Here is a 23466-nt window from a genome sequence, read left to right as displayed (position 1 = left end):
CAAAGGTCAAAGGTTCTTAGTGTTGACGGAAGAATAAGTAGTTGGACGCCAACGAATGAGTCCAGCAGAAGGCTTGAGATCTGTAGGTATGTTGAGTGCAAGTGCTTTATTTATGAAAGTTAACTTATACCACCGAGCGTTGTGCGCGGCGTTTTAGTGAACCGCATAAATTAATTAAAATATTCTAATGCAAATGGTAATATTTATGTTAATCTTTCACAGCATGTACATGTCACCTGTTCATCTGGTTCACATACGTATTTATTGTATTTGAAATTATTTTATTTATGACACATTTTCTGTACATGCGTCTATATTTATCCTCTCCGAAGTTATGACCCAAAAGTACGCTCCTTATTCTTACTGTCTGACAGGTAAAAAGGAAATATTTTCGACAATTAATGCTGTAACTATATGATAACAAGATATATGTATTGAAAGTTAAAACAACAGCGTGTGATCCATCCATTCTAGAGTGCCGTGCAGTGTAACATCTTGTTTTATAGTAAATTGTACATTCATGATTTAAGTAATGTGAAAATACAAAGATACATTTGCTACTACTAAGGACTAGTGATCAGCTGTTCTGGCCTTATTGTCGTTGACTAATCTACTTTTACTGTTACTTTAGTTTTTTAATTTGTTAATTTAAAGTACTTCATAAAGTACTTCACTTTATTTAGGTTTTGAAAATAATACATTGAAAATAACTTGCAGAGGACCAGTATTTGTTTTGAAGCCTTGACGGTTCTTGGAACTTACGCCAGGCTGCTGCTGATGCATTCTGTGGACTCTAAAGTTTTCTCTTCACTTCAGGCATCAATGAATCACTCAGTGAGCTGTTAGGTGAAGTGAATTAGTGTAAGTAATGTGCACCGTATCTGCAGTGACAAATCACAGCCCTGACCTGTTGGCTGCGTGTCGCCATCCTCTCCTGAGTGAGAGCACAGAAAGTGTCACTGTAAATTCTCTATATTTTTTTCTTCAATCATCTAAAGTTGCTGGTTTTAAGTACCACTGTGCTCTCTGGAACTCATTCTGCTGAGACACCATAGCTCTGTTGAAGAATATAGTGAATTATTTTAGGGAATTATTCTGGAGAAAACTAAAACCCGGGAAAGCGCAGTGAAAGGAAAGTGGGCTGGGCTCATTATAGAGCTAAATGACTTGCTGTTTTCATCTAACAGCAGATTTCTAATTAGAGGCTTTCCCTGAAACTAGCTTTCTCCAAAGATTGCCTTATTTGCTTTGTACTTCCTGAACACAGAATTACGTCTCTCCGGCTAAGCTGAAGAAATAACAATAAATAGTTTTGCCACAAATTACAAAGGGCGGATTTTGCCCGTCTAGTGTCTTTGTGTCAGTAGAGATGATGAAGACGTTCCAGCTAGTCGGTGTGTGAGTAGATCTTGTGAACAGATGCTAACAGGAAGACTGCGACGTGGACTTTGAAGCTCTTGTGTGGTTTGCTATACGAAACAGACAGCACTGTTTATTTAATTGGGGTGTCCTTCTGTCATTAGCACAGGTCATCATCCCCGTGCACCAGATGTTACAGTAACTAATGAGTAGCTCCACTCACTTTATGAGGTTAAAGTTGAACCTTTCAGCTCCTACTTCTCTGTCCAGCCACTCCCCCGCTGGATGCACAGGGGGTCAATTTTAATCTGTCTCGAGCTCCTTGTGAGTGCACACGTAATGGTGGTGGTATGTCTTGAAGGGGGACGTGTTGGGCATCTGTGTGCTCTGTCAGCATGGAGAGAAAAGATACTGAGAAGCAGAGTGTCATGCCTTGACTTATGGCACCGTCGCCCAAGGGGCTCATTTTCATTTTTCAAACATGTCCACCTTGTAAAGTGCCAATTTAGCTGTCCTTTTCCCTCCGTCCTCACACGTTTGCCCTGTATTTAAAACAGGGGTGATGTCCAACTCACCTCTCACTTCATGTGGAAGCAGTAATCACATGTTCAGGCCTGGACTTCCACACCTGAGGATTGCACGCTTACGAAAGGCACCTGATTATAGAAAAATTTAAAATATATTTATTTATTAAAAAGGCCTTTTTTCAATTTTGCATTTTTCCTGCCCACGGTGTACAAAGTTTGTAGACTACATCGTGCTTAGGATTGACAGATCGGCAGATGGCGATTCGATCTGTGGTGTTTCACCTCTGATATTCCGCTCGCTATATGGCACTGGTTCTGTCTCCCTAAAAGATACGGTTCAGGTCCAATTGACTTCTTTGGTTCCGTAAATTGCTCTTTTAGTGTGCGCACTCATTTAGCTGTCGATTCATTGCTAACCTGTGTGTGTGTGTGTCTCTTATATATTGTCAGTGCAATGCTGAACACAGTGATGTCTAGAAACAAGGTGATGAGTCTTTAGTGTCTGCTTTGACACCAATTGTATCTCTTTGTTTCTTCAGGGTTTTAAATCAAGAACATCACCATTCATTATTCTAATATTCAGCATGCTGTCTCATATTGACATGGATGCTAATGCAACATGTTGCATTGAGTGGGTCAAATTGTGCGGCGGATTCTGGTGATGAAGAAATGAAAGTGTTGCAAGAAGTTGATGGATGCCATGATTGTGTGCATATGAGGCTTTAATCCGTTTTCCTTTGGGTGTTTCCAGAGAGTAAAAACAGGCCTGACATGGCTCTCAGAGGCAACAATATTTAGACCCACATCAAGAATAAAAGACAACAGAATACAGCATGTAATTACCCTGCTGGTGGTGAGGAGCCTCATGCTACCAAACACAAACCAGCAAAAACCTGTTAATCTCCATATGGTTCCGCTGACTCAGCTGACCCTGTCAAAGACCCACACTGAGACTTTTATTACCGAATCCCAAGAAGTAAAACAATGAGGCGCATTGAGAGATTCCCACCAGCTTGCGACTGGTGGACGGACAAAGAAGCTTTATTTTAAAGATTCATTAAAACACACAGCAAAAGATGGGAGACAATGCTTTTGATAGTAAAGGTTATTCTATGTTATGCCTTTCTGATTTTCCCGCAGTGCTGAAGCTGATGTCGCGACAATGAGTGGCACAGTGCGGAAGATTTCCCTGACCTCTGACCCCCAGGCCTCCTACTTTCTGCAAGTGGACTGGTCCGTGGACCTGACCTCAGGATTTACGCTCATGCTCACTGATGGGAGGTCTGCGTGGATTGGTGAAGGTACAAGCGTCTCTTAATTCCTTTGGGCTGTAAGGGCAAATGAAATTGTTCAGAGTAAAGGTTGTTTTCATTTTCTGAAGTAATGGAAACATATGGAACAACTGCATTTCCTGAATATCAGTGTATTGATGTGCTGTTTTTTTTTTATTCTAGAACTACAATTTAAAGCGGTACATTATTTCAAATGTGAATCAGTTTGAGCTGTAATTCTTATTTCACCTTCATTTATTCTTTTGTCTTGGTTAGTATTTCAAAGTGTTTTAAATCTTGATTATTATACCGTAATATTTTCTTTTTATGTCCGATAGTGTTTAGGTCCATCATAATGTGTATGTTCACATTCACATTAAACAGCTGTTGCAGCCTTAGTGAACAATGTCTAAGTGCATACTGTCCTGGCGTGATGTCTCATGTCTGTGGTGAGCAAATGTCTATGGCTGCAGAACATGTTTTTCTTCGGGAAATACTATCAAGTGTGTTAGAAACACAATATGGAGTAAAACAAACTTCCCTTTGGAGTCTGTGTTACCTGGTCCAAACAATAACGTGTCTTGGGCATCAGTGTATCCAAAATGATTTAAGAGTCTACAAGTTCTCCATGATCTGCGTTCCATGTTCAACCACCTGGCTGAGTCGCATGAGATGATCTTGTTGCTATTAACCAGGGGGACAGTGATGACCTTGTTTTCACTCTTCAGTCCTGCAGCTTACAGGTGTCTGAATCAGATTAAAGTCTACAAGGCTTGTCTTTGTATGTGCAGCTTCTCTCCAGCGATTCTCACTTGAGGGTTCTTCTGGAAAGACATCTGGATCATAAGTGCTCCCCAGTTTTCTGCTGCTCCATCTGCGGAGTTGACAGGGCAGAGATGGGCTTGTGACAGCTATGTTCAGGCTTCTGGCTCTGTGTGTTTGATGTGTTAATTGGGACCCTCAACGCTCATGTGAGCAGCTGTGCAACAGCTGATGACATTCCCATCAGCTCGGCTGCATTCTTGCCTTTGCACCAGCTTCCATACGCACTTAAACATTACAGCATAATATATGTTTACCATTCTGCTCCCCTGCCTTTGATTTCTGACCACTTGTCCCCCAGTGCGTGACGCAAAGCTTGTTGTGAAAAATGTAAATGACTTCTACTTTTTCTTCAGTCTCCGAAGACGAGGTGATGATGGAAGCCAAGGGCATGGGGGTCTCCAGAGAGAGCTATTTGAAGGATCTGCAGCAGGCGCTTACAGGATGTGATGGAGGAGCTGGAGACGTCAAACAGACGTATTCTTTCCAACTCTCGCCAGATCATTGTCGACTCTCGTATCACAAGCTCTGTGATGGCGCTATGGTGAGAGTTTAAACGTATCTCCATAACGTATATAGACACAAGAAGGTTGCAGGTTCCAGTCCAGCATGAGGCATCTGTTGAAGCTAAGATAATAAAAGTTATGCCAACATTCATGCTCACAAATTAATCCTTCCACAAGACTGAAAGTGTTATCAGAACAAAAGCTCACCCCCTACATTCATTTATATATTAAGATGCAACCCTGATATCTATACAGCGTTATTGGGTAGTGAGAGACTCTTGTTAACCACGACTTTTCACTTTTCTACATCTGTCAAATATCATTTTTTTCAAAAGCATTATAGCTTTTCAAAATTTCAATATTCATTAAATATGACACACGTGCAAAAGAAGTTACTTCTCAAGTTATACTTGGTCTTTTTATGTTTTCCTCATCTCAGTCATGCGTTTCTTGGGAAGTGAAATTTGCTGTGATTGTTGGTTTGTGGTTTGGCCCTCTATTTATCGAAGAGAAGACAGAAATTCAGGTCATGTCAGGGAACTCTGTCACGTGTTGACCAACATGCGTGGATTCCAATTGATGATGGAGAGGAATCTGTATTCATTTCTCTACATTCTCATAGATGTATCTCGATCTTCCAGTTGGCATAAAGTCCTGGGGTCAGAGTGGAATCAAGTCCCCTTCGAATTCTTCAACATCGAGTCCCTTCTTATCAACACCCCCTGAGGAAAAGCGCATGTAACAACAAGGCCATAGAGAAAGGAAGTCCCTTTTTTACTGGGGTTGTTAACTAGATAAGTTTATAGTCTCCAGATTATTGTAGAATTAGAAAAGCCTTGCTGCCTTCAGGCCTCCCCGGACCGAGGCATAGATTGATATCATTCCATTGCATCAAATGGAGACAGTAAAACAATTGTAGTTTATTGGCTGCAGCTTGCAGATGCTTGTAAAGCTTTATAGTTATTAACAAAGAAATAAATGGCTCATCTTCTGCCCCATACGCAAGGGTTGCACCCTGAAATTATCCTGACAAATTTCTGCTTTGTTTAAAGCACAATTGTCGAAAAAGACTATGAAAGGTGTCGCCTCCAGGAAAGAGGTCACCTTGGGTCCTGGGAGCGAGTGTTGGTAGAGAAGGACAGGCAGTTTAGAACCGGGTAGTAACAGTAAAACCCTGATTTATTGACTCAACCATCCTAATTTAACAGTGTTAAACAGCAGCTGATAAAGGCCTTTTGTTTCTTCCGAGGGTGTGTGCATCCATGTTTCTATGACCGTCCAGACTTGTTGCTGTAAGGTCTGGGATGTCGTCCAATGTTGTGCATGTAGGATTTATATTGTGAGTCTGCACTTCTTACCTGGGAATACTGACGTTTTCCTTCGCAGTAATGCACAATATTCATCATTCTACTGTCTCTTCATGAAATTTAATTGGTACTGACTGTGTTTCTTGAAATCCCCTTTTGTTCTTCCAAAACTAAACCCAGACTTAATCATCCCCATGTGCAGTTTGCACGTGTGCTAGCCCCAAAACTTAGAATCCAGCAGCTCCTTTAGCAATAACTGCAGACCGCCACTCTTGTTAAACACCTGCATTTTCCTCCTCGCCCGACTGTTTTTCACGGAGTCAGAGGTTAAAAACTGGAAAAAAAACTTTTCCCAGCCCGGTAATTTCAGGGTTCCAGAAATGACCAAAAATTAGACAAGTTTCCTCTAGGAATAGAAGAAAGCCCGGCTGAGACAAAACAGGTGGTGAACTTACCCTGACAGTAATATTTTATGAATATGACCCCAAAGGTGTAGCGATTGAAGGTAATGAAGGTGTACTACTAAGCAGGTGTTTTACATGGCTAAATTGAGCATTATGTCTTTTTCATTGCCTTTTTAAACAACAATCTGTCATCTATAGGGTGTGAGATCGGCCAGGCTTGACACCGTTCGTGGAGAAACACCTGCTAAAGCTGTCTGGCGTCGAACTTAAGAGAAGTCGATTCATTCTTAAGAGTAATGAAAAGGTTATTTTGGCGTCCAACGATTTTTAAAAGACTAATAAGCCTTGTTTACAACAGAGGGCTGCTTTGTTCTTAGTCTTCTCTTTCTCTTAGATCTGCCCAACCGTCATTGTTTTCACTTTTTCACTTGCATTCATTCATTCATTCAGTCAGCCAGGCCTTCAGTCATTCATTAATAACGTGCAGAACTCAGTTGATCTCTTGCAGTATTTTCAATGTCAAATGAAATGTTTGCAGTGAAGTGGGGATTAACTTTTTGCTGCTCTCTCACGACTGTCTAATTCACATTTAATTGCCTCATTTTCTCTGCTGTAAGGCAAAGCAACAGTCTATATTTGTCACTAGCGTGGCTCAACAGGAAGACAGTATGCTGTTGATATGTAGTTTTTCTTTTTCTTTTTGTATTCCGTGTTCATCGCGTATTTGAAAGACGAAGGCTCATCCAGCCAGTGTCTTCAGTATGTCACAAAAAGACGAGAGAGCGCGAGCCTCCGCCAAGCAGCATCAGTCCACCCCCGAAACAACCTCCCAATGACACAGAGTCTTTAAAAACTAGTCCTGGATCCAGACAGTGATCCGGGTCATTTCCAAAACGTTATCATTTGTCCCACTTCATATGTTTCCTGAAATTTCATCAAAATCCACCCATAAACAGTCAAGTTATTACAGGGTTCAGAGCAACAGATTTTTCTTTTTGTATTGCGTGAAACTGGTTTCACAACTCTATTGTCCAGTCATTCCGCGACCTGTTCCAATGGATTGGATGGTGACATGTGCACCATGTGTCCAGCCCCTCCCCTCTCCACTCTCTCTTACTAGTCTCAGGGCGCAGAGAAAAATTCAGGATCTCAAATCAAACCTTTAATTATTGTGGAGATGATCAGCTTCTCCGCAGAGCTGTGACTGTGATAATAATAAGTTTAAACTATAGAAGTAGATGCTTGGTAAAAATCTATTTATGGAAAGCTTGTACTGTGATTAGCAGCTATTGTGATGGTGAAGATGGAATATGATAAAATAGTTTTAATGTTTTGTTTTAATAGTAGTGTGTTTAATAGTTTTAAACGTTTTTAATTTAAAAAAAAATCAAAAATAGTGCTTAAGCTACACCTTGCAAAGTGAATTTGTACAGCACAAACAAGCCCAGTGTGCTTCCCTGTATTATCATACTTGGAATGAAGCCCTCGCAGTAGTTTGAATTTGGAAGATCAGGATGGGATATTTGACGTCCCGCCTCTTGTTTACAAAGTTTGAAGCCAATAACCTACTTCACTCTACAACTTATATTTTTGAATTGGTCTTAACATCAATACATTTATGAAAAATACAGGTGAAATTTCATTTACTTTTAGTCTATGAATGTTCCAAAGAAAAGAGTTTTTCAATAGGAGTGACTTCTCATCTACCAGCTGTGGCCCATGACTGGACAAAAATTCAATAGTATTGTTGCACAGCTAAATTTAGCTGCAAAGTTAGCCTGTTGCATCAAAATGAGTGTCTGTGAGGATAAACCGGCAACTTCCTCCCCACATTTCCTGCTGGTTATCTGCCTTACGCCTCTGCACGGCGACTGATGGAAAAAGAAGATTTCCATTGAGTACCCACCCGGGCTGAACTTACCCCTCAAGAGTTTTAATGGAATGTTTAGAAGCAGACTTTGCTGCTACTTTCAGCGCATATTTGAAAGACGAAGGCTCATCCAGCCAGTGTCTTCAGTATGTCACAAAAAGACGAGAGAGCGCAAACCTCCACCAAGCAGGGTCAGTCCACCCCCGAAACAACCTCCCAATGACACAGAATCCTTAAATATAGTCCTGGATCCAGACAGTGATCCGGGTCATTTCCAAAACGTTATCATTTGTCCCCCTTGATATGTTTCCTGAAATTTCATCAAAATCCATCCATAACTAGTCAAGTTATTACAGGGTTCACACCAGGATTTTTTAAAACTATGCCGCAGCCGGCCCCCCCCCCCCAAAAAAAAACAAAACAAAATAAAACGATGAACAACTGAACAGAACGCAGCCAATCAAGAAGAGAGTGAAGATTTTTAAATCGCGAGAAGTAAATCTATGTCCATTCCACGCCGTCCTCATGTGGTCCATCTCTACAAATGTCCCACGGCACTGCCCAACTTGAGTTCTGTGAGCAACTAACTTCAGACATTGTGAACGTTGTTTAGGGATTTCTCAGCAAATAACACAGCAAACACCGTCATTTTCATTTCCACCTGATGATGACGTGTTATCCATTTGTTTCCACTTTGTTTCAATACCTTTGATCATTCTTCTGATGGCGTGGCGGCTCTCATTTAAGCCGTGCGCCACGCTGGCTAATATGTGGTGGAAACCCTGTATTTTGAACACGGACAAACAAACCAACCCAATGGAAAACATAACCTCCTTGGTGGAGGTAACAAACTCTCCAGACATGTGGCTTGTTCACTGGTGTCAGTGAGGCTTTGTGTCTTTACCCATCTCATGTTATGGTGTGACTTTCAATGGCACTGTGTTCTGGCCGCCGTAGCCTCCACCCCTACCTTCCGCATCTCCACAGGCTTGACCTTCTGGTCTGCCTCTGTGTTTGGAGACACACCAAACAAGCAAACAATAAGACCACACACTCACAAACCCGTTATGAGATGCAGATTTACCAAGCACAAATGGCTTCATTCTTTTCTCAGTTTCTTTTTCCTTCTGCATGCTCACGTACTGAGCTGTCAGATTTTATCCATCACCACGTATCAAAAGTGGCAAGAGGCACGCTGGACCATGTAAACGCTGAGTGAAGGCTACTGATCCAGGAGACAAATAATTCTTCTTCTATTTCTTGCAGTAGCGTCCTTGTAATGTGTCTCAAGACCTCCATCTTATGTATTCCCTGGCAGGTGGAAGGTGACGGGTGCCTCACCTGCCTTTCGACTTCACCCAGGTCCAAGTTAGGGTTGTTCCCCAGGTGAGGAATGTGACATGAACTCGGTCCCAGGTCTTCCCCGGGGGCTTGAAGAAACTGTGGCTGGACTCTGAGTTTCTTTTCTCTGAGACTCACAGCAGCCACATTTTGGCTGCTCACACCCGCTATTTTGTTCTTTGACCCAGATTCATGGCTATAAGTGAGATTTTCATTTTGCCTATATTCATTCCAGGCGAGGAGTCTCTAATTCAAGGGGACGTTCACGTAGTTTCCGACTGTGAATTTTTGAAGAAACAGGACCAGGTCATAGACAAAATCCCCCTTTTATAATGCCAGAAGAACAAGCCACGGCACTATGCTTTTAAAAACTGCCCTCATCTGAGAGACATTCATTATAGTAATGAGTGAGACGTGGTCCGGGATCGCTGACCTTCCACCAGGAAAGCTGCGACCTTTAACTTGTTTGTCTCAAGAGAAAATAGAGCGATCTCCAAGGCAACTTTTCTTATTTCCACCCAAACCAGAATCAGCTGTAAAAATAATCCCATCCCCTCATATGTGTTTAAAACATGTTGTTTCATTAGATTTATATCTTGTTTAGCAAGTCTTTCCTTTTTTAGAGCCCCCATTAAATTCAGTATAAACTCTTGGTTTTGTGGAATTCTCATGTTTACTGCAAAGGGTCTTCTCAAAAACCCTTTTAGGTATCTGTCCCTAAAAGCAAAATAAATGGGAGTGAATTAGGAGCTGGTATACATTTATGTGGGTGATGCTTTAGAAATCTGGATCCTTGTAATTTTGGTCGCATAAGAGCTTTTCTTTGTCACGACTGGCCTTAATATTACGAGTGATTTACTACAAGAGCGTTCAGACAGTTGGTGCAGTGGTCAGATCAAAGCCCAGGCAACACAACAGCAGCATCTTGCCCACTACAGTAAATGTAAAGTATTTTAAAAAGCACTCTTAATTTGTGATCGCGGCTAGGATTTACAGCGCACAAGATGAGTGGCTGTCACCAGAAGCACGCATAGTTTTAACCTGAATTGCGTCTCATTGAGCTCTTCGTCATGTTCTGAGACTCGCAGTGAAGTCTGCGCGAAGAATCTGCACTTCGTCACTCTGACATCCTCTTATCTCTCTAGACTTTTATGAGGAGTTGAAGGAGTTTCGTCCTCTCCATCCCGGGTGGTCTCAGGCTCCCATCAGCTGGACTCATTGTTCTTCCACTTTGTAGAACAAGTGGAGGAAGACTTGTATTAAACTAACACAAGGCTCCATTTTTATGGGATGTTTGTTTAAACATCAGTGTAAATTTTAGATCAGTAAACAGTAAACATTTTTATTCATCTGATTCTCTAGTAATACACTGGGTTTTGCATTGCAACTAGATTAATCATTTGTTTATCTCAACAGTGTTTTGTAGCTTCACCGTCGAGAAACTAATACCCAGAATAGTCCATTTTATTTGAGTCCAATTTATTGTTGAATGATTTTTTTTTAACTGACATTCTATGTTCAGATCTCAAACACTGCAAGCAAGGGAAGTGGAAGGGGAATTTTACTGGAGCTGAGCATGATAAGCTCTGCTTTACTGGTTATCTGTTACAAGGTCTTTCAGGTGTCTGCATATATGGGTCATCATCATCAATAACCAGAATCCGTTTTCCTTCCCTGGCCTTCCTCACCTTCAGCTATACTCCTTCCATCCATCTTAGTCACTGAATTACCAGCGTGTCTGAAGCCTTCAGTGCTTTGATTCCTGTTGTTTGCGATCCCATACATTGACTCAGTCCTCAGTTAGGAAGCACATCTCTGTTACCAGTGAATGAAACATGATTGCCTTTCTACCTTCAAGCCTACATACACATTCAGTATATATTCAGAAACTTTTGGATTGTTTATATTTATTGTTTCCACAATCAATCCTGTCCTATGAGGTATTTTATTGCAACTTTGTTATTGACAGTTAGCTCATGTTGGACAATGTTTTTCATGTGTGATAGATACTTATTTGTCATTGTGCTTGCTGTGCATCTCCAGTACCGTGCTAGTCGTATATATATATATATATATATATATATATATATATATATATATATATATATATATATTAGTGGTGGGACTTTAATTATGATTCATTTATTACAACATTATTATGATTAGTTAATTACAACAATAGTATTAATAATTTAATTTCCTGGTCCTGGTCCACTGATCACACTGATGCACAAGACACGTGGCAGCTTGGATGATAACAACAACAACAACAAACATGGAGGAATCCCTGAACAAAAGCAAACAAAAGCATTTGTTTGCTTTTGTTCAGGGATGTTTTTCGCTACACAATGACCAGGGTTTCCACTACTCTGAATGTATTTTAAATTTTTATAACATTGAAATTCTTATATAAATATTTTCAAGACATTAAAGGACCTTCAGTTTAAAAATGTGTATATATAAACTTGAATATAGCCACCATCATGATTTATTGTGCTATTGTCAAACTGATGCAAAATAAACAATATTTTGTGGTTTAATATATACAATATATAAATATATAAAACTAAGACTTGTAGTGTATTAAACATGAGGGCCCGTGGCAGGTTACTGCCATCATGGCTCCTAGTTGCAGTGCGTCCCCTTCACATCTATCGAAACCCAAGTGTTTAAGAGGAAAACGGTTCAATATGAGATGGGGAAACAAAGTTGTTGTTGTTTTTTGGAGTCGGACAGACAGTTTGTGTTTTGATTCCTAACATGGAGCTAGTTCTGCTTGATTCAGCCTCCAGGAAAACAACAGAAAGGATTTGAAAAGAAGACTGATTTTGCGTTCGCTTCAGTTTCATGTGTCTTTTTGAATCTATTCCCACTGGCCATGAACTTTAGATTCTGGTCTCTGGTGCGATTGAGTTTGACAGTTCTGGTTAGACCAGGTTTTCACTTTGCTACAGGATAAACAAATAACAAAACTTTATTAACACGCCACTCTTTTTCGGACCTTAGAACATTTGCAACTAAAACCATTGATACACACATAAAGATGTGAATAATTACGTACTGAATACTACTAATGTGCCTGGCTGACCCCGGATTTCCCTGTGCATTAGGAGAGACAGGTTTTAGGATTTGGAAGCAGACGTTCGGTGAAGAAATGGTGGGAGTTTTCTCATTGAGTCCACTCATCGTAACATCTTCACGAGGCCTGGTCCTTAACAGCTGTGTGGCCTGCCGGGACAGCCGCAGCGCTGGACAAAAATGACAAGTATTTTATGAGAGCGTTTGAAGATGATGGCTTTATTACAGTGGGCCTGTGACCTTGCCACAGCCCACTTAAGATTTAACGCCCCATCACCTTCTGGTTTCTCAATGCGCCACCAGTGACACATTTTTGCGTTTGCACTGCTGAGGCGGTCAACAAACAGACATGCATTTGACTCTTACGTTTCGGTCTTATAAAAGTGTATCATTCATCACTACTATTGACAAGCAGATGATTTCTTCTGCTGTGAAAGAGCCACAGACAGAGAGGAGGATTGTCAACTGGTTCCCCAGTGATTCATCCCGTACAGAAAAGTACAGCCTTGTGACAGAATAGCTCATTTCTCCTCCCGATTTCTCATCACTTTGGGATGACACTGGGTGTAAATGTTGACTCAACCTGACTTGAGATGGATTTGGCTTTGCTTTAGAAAACGCATCCGGTGGTTTCTGAAAAAATGTTGGTCTGCACATTTGTCTATTGGTTAATGTTGGTTAGTTCTTGGATATATTCAACCTCTCTCACAGGCTGAATAGGGAGAAAAAGGAGTGGAAGTGTTTGGGCCACGGTCGATACAGGTTTAAATTAAATGTCTCTTTTCAAAGTTCATTGTCTCCTGACTCTGTCCAACAGCCAAGTTAAGACAATTCTAACTTTTTCTAACAAACTTTTATTTCCAAACACCAGCGATTGTCAAATATTTGCCAAGGACTCATTGCTGGAGTCATATAGCTGATGCTCGCATCGGGCAGCTAACTGTCACTCCACAGTGCCATTTTGCGAGCGCACCACCGACTGCATTCATAATATAGATAAATATTAAGTCACTTGGGTAGAAAGGTGAGATGAATGGGAAGTGTGGTGTCACAAAAGGCACTTTTACCAGAGTATCATGCCATTATGAGAGAAGTGGCAGCACATGTTTGCACTCTCTCTGTCCGTTGCTACTTTTGTAGGAATACGCTGTCAAGCTGAATGACACAGGAGGACAAAATACTGACTGAAATCATAGGCCAAATACAATTCATTTTTATTGAAAGTGCCACTCCTCGAACAGGATATTAGAGTCTAACAGGATGCTGGTCTTATCCATCCAATTTTGGCATTAATATCTGTCATTAGAAACCAGTGGCAAGATGCAACTGCAGACCCAGCTGTTGTGCACAGTTGTCTTCTCATCTGCCATTTTTCTTCTCTGAAACGTCTAGGTCCAGGTGGGATCTGTAGACCTCCAGCCCGCCCGGGACCCCGTACCGATGAACCGTGAAATGATCGCTCAGTCTCTGAAACACACTGCGCAACTGGTGAAGGAAAACGTCGCTCTGCTGGAGGAGAACCGCAAGCTGAAACTGATCCACAAGCGAATACTGGCTGAGTAAGATCAGAAGTTTCCTACACAACCACACAGTTTCATCAAGCGTTTTAGAAAACACATTCGGTTTCACGTTATTAATGCAGCTTTAATTTCTACTCTCAGCATTTAAATCCATTCAGTGCCAGTATTTCTCGTGCTCACAGTATTGCTTTTTAATTCCCTCGACCAGCTGTTTACTTGCGCAGCAACCACACAGTGTGACATCATGACTCGCCACCCAACTCGGTGCTGTCAGGGTGACGCCCAGAGTTGCAGGCTAAGATTACTATTAACAACCTTCACATAATCTTCATTTGTATTCTATACACTCGAGCTCAGCTCTTGTTTTTATGGCTGTCCATTCATAAATCTGTGACTGAAGTGGGTGAATGTTGGCCAACCCAATGCACTGTGGTCGTCTTCTCAGCTTTAATCAACTGGTCCAGGAGAAGGAGACGACAGAGAAGAAACTGTACTCCTGTTTTGTCACAGTAATGAAGGAGAAGAAGGTAAAGATCAGGAGCCTGAAGGACGAACTCAGCCAGCTCGAGAGGCAAAAGAAACGCAGGTAAAGTGAAGGGGAGCCATGGTGTAACAGCCGAGAGGTGTCACATATTACACGTCAAAGGTCGTTAGACTTGTTGGATCGACGTATGTCTCACCTCATTCTTTAGTCTTAGTCAGACATGGTTTTATGGGCTGGTTTTGCATTTGCCATTTACAGCGGCAAAATGGATGAAAGGCTTTACTCATAACTTCTGCCTTCATGCCTTTCTTTACTGTAGAATGTAGTGGGAGGAACGGAGACCGCCAGCGTGCTAGAATGGCTTCCATGATATCAGTGCAGTTTAGTAGTGAAATGTACTAGTGCATGAATGTAAAACAATGGTTCGACTTTATATCTGTCTCCATTTATCAGTCACTTACTCGTGCTGACAACCGTCTATTGTTCACTCAAGAAAAAGTCAAGAAGATGGAAGTGAAGAAACAAGCGAAAGCATTCATCCGTCTCTGGCACCGACCATCATCACTCCAGGTTTGTTTTGGATTCCATTTTTATTATTGACTGAGCTGCTGTTTATCATTATTTCTATCCTTGTTCATGGTTCTCAATAAATAATGAGAAGATGATGAGATGTGTACTGACCATAATGGATGCGCACCACCTTGAAGAAGTCATGCTAGTGATGCCTGGCAGTGACCACGCAATAATAGATGTCATTTTACTTGGTTGTTAGTCATGTTAAATCTTAAAACTGATAATTAATTATTAAATATATTGTAATTTTTATTTGATATTTCTGCCCAGAATTGATTTTTGACACCGGCAAGATGCAACCTCATATCTGTTTCCAGGTAAATACTTTGGAAGTCGAGCTCAAGCAAATCTCCCGATTAAACACGCACGTTTAATACTCGTGACAAACTTTTATTTTCAAACAGCAGCTATTGCCAATTGTTTACCAAGGACTCATTGCTGGAATCACGTAGCTGATGCTAGCATCGGGCAGCTAACTGCCATTACACAGTGCCATTTCACGAGAGCACCACCGACTGAATTCATAATATAGATACATATTGAGTCACTTGGTTAGAAAGGTGAGATGAATGGGAGGTGTGGCCTCAACAAAAGCCCCATTTGCCCTGGTTATGAGAGTTGTGGCAGCGCTGTGCTGACATGTTAGCGCTCGCTGCTAACCAGAGGATTGTGGATACTGGAATAACACATCTTTGCAATGGTCGTCCTGGGCTGGTAGTTGGATATTGGTTATTTAATCCAGTTCTCACAGCGTCTCTCTCCTGCTGCATCTGTGCATTAGTCTGTGATAACGCAGGCTCTCAATGGCTGAAACAATTTAGCCCCCAAAATATTCCCGTCAGAACCTGTTCTGGGACCTGATATTGCGTGTTTGTTTCTTTGTTTTGTTTTTTTTTAATTAATAAATCACAATCTTCTTATAAACTGAATTGACAAAAATCGCAATATAAACCAGATTGAATCGCCACCCAAGAAACCCATGAAAATATCAAATCGGCCAAATGCATATCGTCCCAGCCCTTCTGATAATTGTGCCTTTTAGCTGGGTTCATGAGCTTCTGTCTCTGGACTCACAGATGGACGGCTATGCCTTGTCACACTCACACCTTTGCTGGGGTGGGCAGTTAGCTTTCCTTGAGGGGCCATCAGACCTGAAGACAAGACATCTGAAAGTGTTATTCTGGGAGGACATGACACAACATTAGAAGAAAAAGGATATCACAAGGTGTGGTCATTATAAAAGCGGTTAAATGATTAGTTAATTCTTCTTGTTTTTTTTCCACGAATATGTGAAGATTATTTATTTCAGATGTAAAAACAGAATTATGATTGCAAGGATAATAGTAGTCAGTTAAGTTAATATAAATTATATAAAGTATGAAGGACAGTTTCACTTGTTTAACTCCAATGTTAGATACTTCTCACATAAAATGAAAGGTCTCTCAAAGTGTTTTATTTAGAATTGAGACTGTAGTGAATGAATTTAAATAGAGATTATTAACAGCAGGGCTTTACTTTATGAGTTAGAAACATTTCTAGATGGTTCTCATGATGGTTCCCCTCTGACTTCGTGAATGCCACATTAATACAGTCGAATTCACTTCTGAATGTTTTTGGATGGTGGGAGGAAACCAGAGTGTGTACTGGTAACCCACTTATTAACTCTGCAGAGGTTCCCTCCAAGTGTTGTCTCAAGTTGGAATCGAATCATCTTGTTGCAAGGAGGTTGTGCTGTCAGTTAGCATCAGATAACAAGGACAAAGCATCAAAGTTAGTGAGAGCATCGTAGCGCTTAACTCCAAAATGTTGAGGTGACTTATCAGGATGCCTCCTGGACACCTTTCTGCTCAGTTGTTCCGAGCATGACCAACTCACACGAGACCCTCAGCAGATCTGGCTGTCCAGCTTTGACGTCTGATGAGCAGAAGACGGACTGAAGGACGACGGTCATGTAAACACAGCACGCACTATTAAACTGCATCTTAAGATTCTATTGTATATTATTTTCCAGGCAAAACATCTCTCACTAGTTCTCCAACGCCCTAACTGCAGAATACTTCCACTATACACTGAGGGGTGGGCTAGCATTGTAAGCCAGTCACTCTGATTTTATAGGTCACTGTGTGAGTAAGCAGATCGCGTGAACCTCTTCCGTCTCCTGCAACTGTGTTTATTGTCCAGTTAAACTGACAGTGGAGTGCTATTGATTATGTAAGCGGGGGGTTTCTACGTCAACTTAAATGCGCACACAAGCACAGAATATACCCGCGGGTACTGGTTTCTGGGAAACACTGGAAGTGAGTCATGCGCTCCCTGAACAGCTGGAATTGCTTCAGCACGACTCTCCTTGAGGTGGTCTTCCCTTCCTGCATCATGCGAAGCCGGCCCCACGTCACATCTGCTGAGTCAGACCTCCGCGTACCTCAGCCACAGCGTCTGGCGAGACCACCTTCTGCTCCCTCGCGTCGTGGTGTTTGGATCCACGGTCAGTGTTTCACACCCCCCGGAGCTGATTGTACAGTTGCAGGACACATTGTCGTCGTTATGACTTCATCTGGTTCTGGTTTCCGAGGGCCCAATTTCTCTCAATCATATTCCGAATGTGCGCACACACAATTCCCTCTACACGCTGGTCTGAATCAGGTTTTGGAAATGTCATTTCTAACTCAATCACCCGCCGTGTTATCTGCTTTTTTTTCGTTTCATTTGTCACTTGTTCGTCCATAAAGTCTTTACTACTTGGGTGTGGTTTGACAGTTAGCATGAGGGTATATGTGTGTGTGTGTCAGTGTCTTTAGACTCTCAGACAGTTTCCAAATGGGCGTTTTTCCCCTGGCTGTAATGACTGCGGTGAAAACAAGTCATGTTCACATGGCTGGCCATTAAACTTCTCTAATGGTCGTCTAATCCGGCACTGTTGAGTTGCCCCGGCAACAAATTAAAGCCATCAGCAAAGAAGAATAAAACGTTGACACGACAAACTTTATGAACTCAACGATGTAATCTGAGCGACAGCAGTTGCGTCTTGTCTTTCCTCTTGTGTCAGAGTGGGATTTGGGCACCAAACTTTTGATTTGCTTTGACGCAAGTTCTGACAGAGAAAAGCTGTTTAACGCTGTGCCACACATTTTCTCTTGGCCCCAGTTAACCCTGTTGGCCTGAGGGTGTGTTTCTATGATGCCAGATAAGAAAGAGTAATTACAGAGTAGAAATCCACACAAAGGAAGAAACTCTCTCTTTGACCTGTTCCCTCCAGGTATGGCATCCCTGAGTGACAACATGGGAAGCAGATCGCTCACTTCAGGGGGACTGAAGATGTGAGAGATCGAGGGGAATGTTACGAAATGATACGGGTCAGGACGAAGCTCTTGTTGATGAGTAAACACTCGACTGTATGCATTTTTGTGCTGGCGACTTCAGTTAGATTTGTCGTCTTATTTAGTTCATTTTAATTTAATGAATTTATTTCAACATGATAGTAGCAGTGTGAAAGGTAGAACACCAAGCCACTTTGTGCAGACATTTTGGCCGTCAGTAAAATTAGTTTATTATAATGAGGTTTCAGTTTGTTTTAGGTCTTGGTTAAGGTGAACCATTTGTGTTAGATGGTTAGGTGTAGGGTGAGAGGCTGGGGAAAGGGTTATGGCAATGAGAGGTCCCCACAAGGATGGAGATACAAATGTGTCCGTGTGTGTGCAGACATGTTTTGCTGTATTTTTGTGTACCAAGTCTTGACAAGCTACCTTCTTGTGAGGACATTTTGCTTTGTGAGGACATTTTGGCCGGCTCACATAGAGTTTTGAGGGTGAAAACAAGGAGAGAAAAATAAATGTGTGTGTGTTAACAGTTGCGTCCTTGTTGGAGGTTTTTGTGGCTCCTGTGGATATCGCTTAAATCTATAGCATTTTAAATTATCATCTGAAATCCGGAACGTTGAGGAAGAGATGTGTGTGTAAGCCTTCCAGTATCTCCGGCTTGAATCGTTGAAGCCCTTTCCAGGCCCAGTTGGCAGATGCAGCCTTCATGTCCGTTCTTCCTCCTTCTTTCCCAGGCTTCAAAAAGTCCCCTACATTATGCACAGACTCATTTAAACCCATGCAAACTCCCACAATGTTCTTTGATATTTGCACATATTACCGCAGACATCTCTTTAGTCATACAAGCTGGAGAACAGTTCCGTCTCCTTCCCTTTCTTCGTCCCGTCATATTTGGTCAAAATGATAATAAAAAACACATTTTTTTTCCCTGGGAGCATGTGAACACACTTTTGGTTAAAGTACACAACATCAAGCTCCAGTGTCCTTTGGTTACTTTAAAATGACTCAATACCAATTACGCATGAAAAGGGCTTGAGGATGGATCGTTCGCACAACGGTGGAAAATGATGCCTCAAAATTATCATGGGGGAAAAATGCAGGCTCGGCAGAAGTAAGTTTTCACTTGTGTTTTTGTGTGATTCAGGTCATGATCTGACCTGTCATGGCATCACTGTGGAGCCATCGGATGATGGGCAGGAACAGTACGACAGCCAAGACCTGGGAGCCTCTGATGTGGAGTGAGACCTCAGGTTGCTGCTTGTTTTATTGTCTCTGATATAAACAAAGAAACCCTACAATGCAAACAAAAATACAAGCCTGTCAGTATTATGTGTTTTTTTTCATTGGTCTTTAGACAGTTTTGTGTTTAATCTTTGAAGCGCACTGCTGCATGTTTGTTACTGAATTCATTCCAGGGTCTCCATGGAGACTTACTATGGGTGTTAATGACGAAGAAATATGTTCAACTAGATGAAAAACTGAATTATTAAATCATGTTCAGTAATTCCCTATGGTCCTCTTCAGTTCAACACAAACTAACAGAGCGGGACAAACTTGAAATCAAACGCATATCAAAGGTAGCACACTTCCAGTGAAGGGAAAACGAAAGCAACATTTTATTCTGTTTTCTCATGTCATGTTTTATGATGCTCCAATGCTGCTGACTTTCTGTCCAAGATGAAGCGGTGCAGAACTGGTTCTCATTACTGAAGTTCTTCTACTTTCTTTTCTTTCAATTTCTACTGATGTAATTCTTCTTTGGATTCATTGTTGACTAATCGCTGCGGTTAGAAAAGCCAGCGTGGTCTATCAAAATCTCCCCCTTCCTTGATCCAATTGTCCCATTAACAAATGTCAACCCATTATTTTGTCGTCAGCCGGGGTTTTACTGCAGACGCTCAGGCAAGCAACCGACTCGGTGCCTCTTATACGCACTTCCCGGCGTTCTGCCATCCAAATCCGGGTTTTTGTCAAGTCATTTATTTTTATGATGTTGGTGTTAATTTCTCAAGCTATTACCTGCCGCCCGTCGCCCCAAAACTACCGCTGTCTCCACACATGCCGGGTCACAATACTGTGGATACAGTTCCCTCCTCCACTCTTCTGCTAACATGTTGATGTTGAAGTCAAGCAAAAACAGACGCAGCTAGTGGACGATACGATGGCTCTTTCTGTTGCTGCTGACAGTGTTTTGTTAAAGAAAATGAGCACTGTAATGATGATTAATTCTTGTTATTATAAGTTATTATATCCACCCAAAAGCGAACGATTGAAACCACATCCTTCTGCAACACATGGATGGGCAAGGACCAGACGCACATTCTTCTCCAGTGTTTCTGCCTCCTGTTTACTGGGTTTTCTCAGCAGTTTTGTTTGCAGTGATGCCCAAATAATAAAAAAAAAAACAAAGTCCAATGTTTATTAGGCCCATAGTTTCTATTAGAACATGTATTATTTGTGACCTGTCTGTCAGAAAACTTGAGGAAAAATTGTGGCCATAAATAAAAGGCGTAAAAAAAAGTTACCATGTAGTGATATGAAGTGGAGTTGATGCGTGCTGAGTAAAACTTGACTAACAAGTGTGTCTAAACTAGAGGTTAGACGGGAAGTGACTCAAAGATCGGTGAGAGATTAAATATTATGAGCCTGTGGAGATGACGTCTCACAAACACATGCAGTTACGCTGTGTTTAGACTGATAGATAACTAGGGAAACATCTGTTCGTCTGAAAGGAAACACTGTAAATCAGTCTCTTTTAAAAGAAGGTTTGGCGGCAGGAGATGAAACAGTTAACAGACTATTTACTATTGAATTCACATGGATAATAATGCTTCAGTTATGAGGCCACATCCATGTCATCAAACCTATAAAAAATAGGGGTGGGATTCGATAAAAAAATCTTATTGATTTATCCTCACCTATAAATATGTCCTGAACTGGGAACATATAAGAACAGTCGTAGTTCAGTCCCACTTTCACAGCTTCAGCTTTCCATGCCACTGCTGATGAGTCCGGCTGGACCTGGATTCCAACTCTGCAGGCTCTGTCTCTGTCACGTGCAGAGGTCTAGAACTGCTGCGGCTGGTGCGGAACATGGTGAGGAGTCGGGACAGTAGTATGTTGTCTGTTTAGGCTTTGGCCGTGAGCATGACGTTTGGCTCAGCTAGCTGGGCTGTGTGAGCCTGGGAGAGAGAGCAACACGCGTGGAGGACAACACCCAGAACAGGGTGTCACCACCAGGGAACCCAAGCTCTCCTCTTGCTACTTACTCATCAAGCCTTGCTTGTCTTTTCACTCTTTTCATTACCGACACGAGTCATCTCTGTCATTTCCACCCTGAAATTTTCTGTGCAATAATAGGACAGTCTCTGCCTGCGCTTTGATTCTGGGGGTATTCTGGAGGTTTGAGAGAGAGTTGTGTTTGACAGTCTTCCTCTCACCTCTGCTACCAGCTTTAGGTCCTCAGGTCATCACAGTGTGCGTCGACGGTTAATGGCCTGTCTCACCGTTCTACCTTTGACTTGTGGACTGTCGATGGTAGCCATACATCAGTTGAAGACAACGGGTGGGCGCCATGGTAATCCCGCCACACGTGACAGCGGGTCTTGTAATCCTCACAGGAATCTCACACTTCCTATATATCTAAGTAAATAACAGCATCAGGATGTACATTTCACTGTCAGCATTAACACCGGGGTTGGATATGTCTATATGTGCACTTGCTGGAATTTTTTTTTTTTTTGTGATTTTTTTTTTTTCAATAAACACTGCAAAAATAATGAACTTGTTTTCTTTCTCCCCAACAACATCCAGAGGTCAAAAGTGTGACTGTGCGCGCGTGTGTTTCCAGCGTGGCCTCGTGCCTGCCACCCTCAGGTACTAGGAATAGGCTTCAAGCCGTGATGGATGAGGTGTTAACAATCTCAACTCCTCAGCCTCAGGTCTCTGTCCTGTTTACTTAGCCCCTATTTCCAAATTTTATATCTTTGAGAAGCTACCGCCTGGAGGGGTTGGGTGCTGCAGGGCTAAAATTATACTGCGATGAGTGGCACACTGATACACCCACAGTTTTTGTAGGAGAGATTGTGTTGGTATTTTCTTCCTGCAGCTGTGAGACTTTGTAATCAGTTTGTTCACAGCAACCGCACATCAGCACTTGTTTTGTACTGTCTTAACTTTGTATGAAGTGCTACCTTTAAGTCCAATAATGATGGATTTAATAGTAAATATTTTGGATTCGTGTGTTGAAAATGTGTATTCAAGTAAACGCACCTTTCTCAGTGTATGTTGTGGGAGTCACGCCGGGACGATTGAGTCGGCCTGGGAACCTATCTGGGAATAAATGACCTGTTTCCAGTGAATATCGGACCTCAGAGGGGCTGCTGTGATTCCAAAGTTTTCCTTTTCATTAGTTCATCTCTGGTCTTTGCAATCTGATCTGGATCTGTTCAACACGACTCCAATCAGTTTGGTTTAATGTCCTGTCCAAGTTGGAAACAAGATCCTGGCTCACGAGTGAAGGCCGCATCTACAGTCATAAGGACTTTGTTTCAGTCTATTGTGGTGAAGGCGAAGCAGATGAAAGGCAGAGCTTGTGATGAATATTCTGAATGGTCAGAATCCTTGTCCAGCTTCAGGTGGCCGAAGTGAGATTCTCCTGCTGCTCAGCCGTCGAGCAGAGGCTCTGAGAGATGATCTCCAAATAATGAGAAGCTGTGGAACTGTGAAGACAAATGAAAATCACGACTTTCTTTTCTTAATGTAATTCTGAAATCAAAGCCCTTCTGCTGTCTATGTAAATGTTTTCTGAGACATTTCCACTCTTCCTAGTCCTGAGTTAACCGCTTGTTCCTTGAAGAACCTCATAAACTATATCACCTTTTCAATGACGCACCTCCTTCAGTAGTGCCTCTGTAATTTATAAATAAAGTTCAACACAAACTAACAGTCCACCTATTTCTATGTATGGCAGGAGTATCCAGTGGTTATCAGCATCACATTGGTGCCTGCATATGTTGATAGACAAGCGTGTAGTAAAACTGGATCAATCCACCCCAGTCATGTTGCAAACCCCCAGGACAACCACC

General features: G+C 41.8%; 1 protein-coding gene across 4 annotated transcripts; it reads left to right on the top strand.

Moving 5' to 3' along the window:
- Window positions 1-17: 17 nt before the first annotated feature.
- On the top strand, window positions 18-22113 carry LOC128763071 (DNA repair protein XRCC4-like). Of its 4 annotated transcripts, XM_053871818.1 has the most exons (8): window positions 41-82; window positions 3027-3187; window positions 4336-4523; window positions 13878-14044; window positions 14451-14591; window positions 14983-15059; window positions 19524-19629; window positions 21832-22113. In XM_053871818.1, the coding sequence occupies exons 2-7, from the start codon at window positions 3049-3051 to the stop codon at window positions 19619-19621; spliced, it is 810 nt and encodes a 269-aa protein (XP_053727793.1). In that variant the 5' UTR covers window positions 41-82; window positions 3027-3048; the 3' UTR covers window positions 19622-19629; window positions 21832-22113. The 4 variants fall into 4 exon arrangements, with proteins under 4 accessions (XP_053727792.1, XP_053727793.1, XP_053727791.1 ...); XM_053871817.1 differs by having other exon boundaries at window positions 18-86; window positions 19524-22113; XM_053871816.1 differs by having other exon boundaries at window positions 19524-22113.
- The last annotated feature ends 1353 nt before the right edge of the window (window positions 22114-23466 follow it).

This window comes from Synchiropus splendidus, chromosome 7 (genome assembly GCF_027744825.2).
Source record: "Synchiropus splendidus isolate RoL2022-P1 chromosome 7, RoL_Sspl_1.0, whole genome shotgun sequence".
Classification (NCBI taxonomy): Eukaryota; Metazoa; Chordata; class Actinopteri; order Syngnathiformes; family Callionymidae; genus Synchiropus; species Synchiropus splendidus.
The sequence above is the reverse complement of the archived record's forward strand: the minus strand, read 5'-3'. Positions and strand labels throughout refer to the sequence as shown.